Source organism: Penaeus chinensis, chromosome 19, assembly GCF_019202785.1.
Source record: "Penaeus chinensis breed Huanghai No. 1 chromosome 19, ASM1920278v2, whole genome shotgun sequence".
NCBI classification, from domain to species: Eukaryota; Metazoa; Arthropoda; class Malacostraca; order Decapoda; family Penaeidae; genus Penaeus; species Penaeus chinensis.
The window spans coordinates 2537002-2542425 of NC_061837.1; the positions used below are offsets into that span (position 1 = coordinate 2537002).

General features: G+C 42.3%; 1 protein-coding gene across 1 annotated transcript in view; it reads left to right on the plus strand.

Moving 5' to 3' along the window:
• The window catches only part of LOC125035304, a 3882-nt gene extending 93 nt beyond the window's left edge, over positions 1-3789 (plus strand). Inside the window, exons 1-2 of the mRNA XM_047627603.1 lie at positions 1-33; positions 1606-3789. The exon at positions 1-33 is cut by the window's left edge and continues 93 nt beyond it. Of these exons, the coding sequence (XP_047483559.1) occupies positions 1-33; positions 1606-3250 (1678 nt within the window). The 3' untranslated portion in view covers positions 3251-3789. The remainder of the gene's footprint in view (positions 34-1605) is intronic.
• Positions 3790-5424: the final 1635 nt, after the last annotated feature.

The window sequence follows — 5424 nt, forward strand, 5'->3', positions numbered from 1 at the left end:
TCAGGGCGTGCGGACGGCAGCGGCGGGAGGGAGGTAAGATGTGCTGGCCGGGCTTTACAGTTTTATGTAGGCCTTCGCTCTAATTCATTACAGTTTATGTAAAGACGAAATCGCAGGTTGAAAACAGAATAGTAGATGGGGTGTCGGTGTTAAAAAATATTTAGTTTCAAAATAGGCAAGGTGTATGTATGTATATGTATATATATAATTACATATTCATTTTGCTCAAAAGGCAGCAGGCGTGAGCAAAACAGAACATCCGTTTTAAATGTCTAGATATCACTCATTGGAGCTTGAAAGGTGTAGTGTGAATCTGCATTATTATCAATATTATATTTGTTTATGTTGGTGTTAATTGCCAGCCGTCTCGTTACCAGACTAAGGCGTGAACTGATAATCGTTCTAGTGGCGTTGATGAAATGATGGTGATTCTACTGTGAGCATTGCGACTGTATTCGAAATGAAAATAGTGAAAGTGATGGTGATGAGAGTGGTCATAAGAGATGGTGTTATTGAAAGTGATCGTTCGTGTTTGATGATAATAACGATGATAATGAAAGTGACACCTGCTATATAGATAATGTACGGTATCATTAATAACGAAGCTGAAACGGATGTGATACGAATAATTCCAGTGACGTCAGAGTAACTGTCTTTTTAAAGTAATATATGCAAATTACCGACATCCCCCTTCGCCCCCCCCCCTCACATGACAAGTCACTTCTTCCTTATCATACCTTCTCATCTTATTTACCCTCTGTTATTCACTTATCCTCTTCCTTCCCCTCACATTTTTCGTCCTTCTAAACTCTTTCGAAATTTTAGACAAATTGAAATGCTTTATAGCGCTTTCTTATAGGGAAGTTGACAGACAGCTTTCTAGTGTATCCTGCTTTTGAAATTGGTGTAGAGGAGTGTATTGTCGGAAGAAACCGATACCTAATTTTTGGGGGAATATAATCTCCCTGACGTACCACAAGTTTATGTGATGTTTTGTTGTATGATGAAAAAAAGGAAAAACGACCTATCATGTTGCGAAGTTAAGACACTGAAGAAAACGGGAAGACCAAAGTACGCATATAGAAAACGGGAAGACCAAAACACACATCATATAGAAAACGGGAAGACCAAAACACGTATTATGTAGAAAACGGGAAGGCCAAAACACGCACTTTATAGAAACCGAGAAAACGTGAAACCAAAACGTATCTACAGAAAACGGGAAGACCAAAAAAAATCACATTTTATAGAAAACGGGAAGACTGAAATAAACCAGAAGAAAACTACTTTCACTCCGGAGAGTGTGCTATAACTGCTAATATAGAAAAAATATAAATTGTGTTTACTTTAATACTTGTATTTTTTTCTTTATAAGTATTTTTTTTTTTCGATATTTACACATCTTACTTTATGTTTTAAAATATATACGTATCTACATCTTTTTCTATGGTTTACTTTGTCTTTACATTTTATTTGCTTTACTACCTCGTCTCTACATCTACTTTATTTCTTTGTCCAGAGATGTCTACCTAATCCTTTTAGGGCGCTTCTGTATCTATTTAATTTTTCGTTTCGCATACTCCTAATTCGTTAACTAATTTGCAGCGAGGCATCAGATAAGGACGAGGAGGCGGAGACGTGCGCCCTCCACCTCGTTTGGGCGAACCGCTACGAGGTCGAAGTCCGGAGGCTCAGGGCGGAGATCAAGAGGCAGAGATCCCTCCTGAAGCTGATGAACGTCGAGAAGTCGAGTATGTCCCCGTCGGGCTTCGTGTCCTTGGTCGAGTACGAGCAGCGGATGCAGGAAGGCTGCGCGTACGACAGCCCCTTCGACGCCGACGGAGTTCGAAGCTCCGAAGCCTCGACGGGGAGAGACGACCCTACTCGATCGCGGGTGTCCAGTGGGAGCTGCGTCGAGGACCTTCACGGCAGTTTCCCCTCCATGGACAGCGGGGTGTTCCTGCCCTTCGACGCCGGCGAGGAGCAGGGCGAGGCCTCCCCCTCCTCCCTTCTGGGGCAGCTGGAGGACCTGATGAGCCACCCGCAGGAGGAGCTGACGGAGAGCGTGGAGGATGACCTGCTTCAGGAATGTCTTTATTCCAGCAGTGAGAGTCTCGTCGATAGTGGCAAGACGGCGTCTTCCTGCCACTCAGTGAGTTCCTCGGACGAGTGTGAAGTGACGTGCAAAATCGCGACAGGGAGTTGCAGTGAGTTGTGTGCAAGTGACTCGCCAACAAGTCGCCAGGGTAGTTCGTTAGAGAGTTTAGACAAAGAAATTCAGTGCAGAAAGAGGTGTGGTGAAAATGAGTCCCAAAGTACTTCTGTGAAGGAAAATTGTTCAATAAGATCCTTGCTTGAGGAAAATTGTTCAGTGAAATCCTTGCTTGAGGAAAATTGTTCAGTGAAATCCTTGCTGGAGGAAAATTGTTCTGTGAAATCCGTGCTGGAGGAAAATCGGCTTAGTGATACTGGTGAGCAGGGAAATCCAGATGAAAATTTTTCGTCTGTGAACTGGTTGGAGGAAAGTGACGGAGCCAAATCAAGTGACGATACCTCCGGCAAATCCATTGTGATAGAAAGTGAATTTGGATGGTCCCTTGTCGAGGAAGACCATCCCGAAGGACCTTGTTCCAAAGAAACGGGTGGAAATTATCCTGCTGAACTTCAGAGATCTTTCTCAGAGGAAGATCATCTCGAAACGTCCAACGAAGAAGAAAACGAATGCGATAGTTCCTTTGCAGAATCGATTAGCCTTGAGGGAAATCAGTCTGCAGAGCCAACTAGTGAGGAAAATCGAGTCGCATTGCCCGACACTGATGACAACCAAGAACGGGAGAAGAAACACAAAGCGGAGTCTAGCGCCGCTGAAACCCTATCTGCAAGTCAGCATAGGAAGCCTAGTGCTGAGGCCAATCAGCACGACGGCGCGAGAGAGGAGGAATCCGCGGAAAAGGGCGGGACACCGGACGACCCCGACGGGCAGATCTCCCGCCTGGAACGCCGCGCTCGAAACGTCCGAGACGGGGTGACCGGCATCACCCGCCTCTCGGTCGAAAGTATGGTTGATTTCGTCAGCTTGGACAACCAGGTTTCGAGTCTCCTGAGGTCTGTGAGGGACACGTTCCGCCAGAGCAAGATAGTCGTTGCCCTGGAGAGTCTCTGCAACATCCTGGAGCAACGGCTGGAGGAGGAATGGTGGGCGGCGTACGACCTGCATCTCGCGCCCTCCGAAAGAAACTATATTGTGTGAATCCCGGTAAGGCGCTGCCGCCTGATGGAAAGGAAATACCAAAGACATTTTCGAAGTGAGTATGAAAGTTCTATGTGAATAGGTAAGAAAGAGAAAATAAAGAAAGGTATATGATATATAGATAGGAAAAAAAGAAGAAAAAAAGATTTGAAAAAAAATATGTGAATAGATTTTAAAAAAATGAATGAAAGAAAGTTATATGTGAATAGATAAGAAAACTGAAACGCAGCTTTAAGGAAGAAATCAAACCCCGAGTTAAAACCAATGCATTTCCCTACACCTGCGTTCTACTTCACTTGGATCGAAGGTTAAATAAGGCCCAGTATATGACATTTCTGTTTACCTCTATTTGTTGTGTTGTTAGAGATTTTTATTAGACCAGCAGGCATTTTTTTTTTTTCTCTGGTCCAAAATGGTGCTGATAGAGCTGGCTTTATTTGCACCTTCACGTGTCATAAGCTCTTGTTCCTCTAAGGAGAATATGTGTCTTTATATTTGATTCCCTTTTTTTCTAAATGTGAATAAAGTATTTTATATGATTGCATCGTTTTAATAACACAATTTTTTTTCATTTAAAAGTGAGTCATAGAGAAACCTGATATATCCCACTGCATAGAAAGACATAAAAAAAAAACAAATTTGGGTTTATTTTGCGTTTAAGTTCGTGGCATTAGCGATCAGCCACAGACCGAGGAGCACCACTTAATACGTCAGCCTGATACCGCAATACCACAATCAGAAAAACGAATTTCACTCAGAACAACACGCGTACCGTCGATATCTGGGATAAACGGTTCCGTGTAGGTAACCCTTCATTGAAATCTGTCGGTACAATATCTGTAACTTTATAAGGCGTTACGTTACCGTCTCGAAACTCAAGGCGACATTCCCGAACCACAGATAAAACCGCAACGTGAAGGAATGTTGCACTATATCGTGTGTCTTTTCCTTATGCATGAATTACAGTGTGATTCTCACGCATTTTGACGCGGAAGAGAATCGCTTAGGTCAAAACCACACCCTTGCATCTACTCATTCAACTCGAAACACTTTAGGCGAACACTCCATCGCGCATTTTCTAAATCTGCCGATTCGAGACCCACACTTCTAAAATAGAGATAAAAAAATCCACTATTTCATATATATATTAATCACAAGACTATCACACGACCTCCAAAGTGGACTTGGGAAGGAAGATCAAGTAACCATATCGACGTCACAGAATCTCCCTGTTGCCGCGAAAGTCACATTCTTTTTGGTCGGGCGAGGCGGACCGGAGATTATCGTGGGATTATCATCTTTCTGTGTGTGAGGCGGCATTGGTCAGACAGACGCTTGTTTAGGCTCGGGGGCTTGTAGGTCTGCGCAGCGTCTATTTGTTATTTTATCTTCATACATACATGCACACCTATATTTATATCTGAGAGAGAGAGAGAGAGAGAGAGAGAGAGAGAGAGAGAGAGAGAGAGAGAGACAGAGAGAGACAGAGAGACAGAAAGAACCTTGAATGTCATCCCTGTGGTCCTTAAGACCTAATATGCTACCACTTAATACAGTAACTGAAGAGAAAGATATGCATATAAAATAGCCGCAAAATATATATTTTTTAAATGGGTCAAATGACTCAGGTCATATGCATTTTACTAAGCTAAGGTATTTATAGAAGCCCCCCCCCCCTTCATTTATTGGTTTGTTTTTTTTTTTTTACTATTCTGACCGCTGTTGAACATATGCAACACTTCTCTATCGTAACTAAAAGACTGGATTTTTGTTTTATTATAATATCGAGTAATTTATTTCAAACATCTAGTTAGAGATGGTATCTCACGACGCACTCTCATTGGCTAAACGCAATGACGTCATTTTGCTCCGCCCCTTTTTCCACCCTTTCCAAGGTGCGATATTTCTTTGTGTTTTTATAGTATATATAAAAAGAATAAACCATGGAAAGAAACACTGACAATCCCTGTTAAAATTAACAATATCAGGCAAACAGGCGAGGCTTAACTCGCGTAGCTATGTTTATCGACCGTTTTACTTAATATAACAGTCTTGGCATTTCACTTCGACATGAACACTATGGATAACAGCTCAACACACACACACACACACACACACACACACACACACACACACACATATATATATATATATATATATATATATATATATAT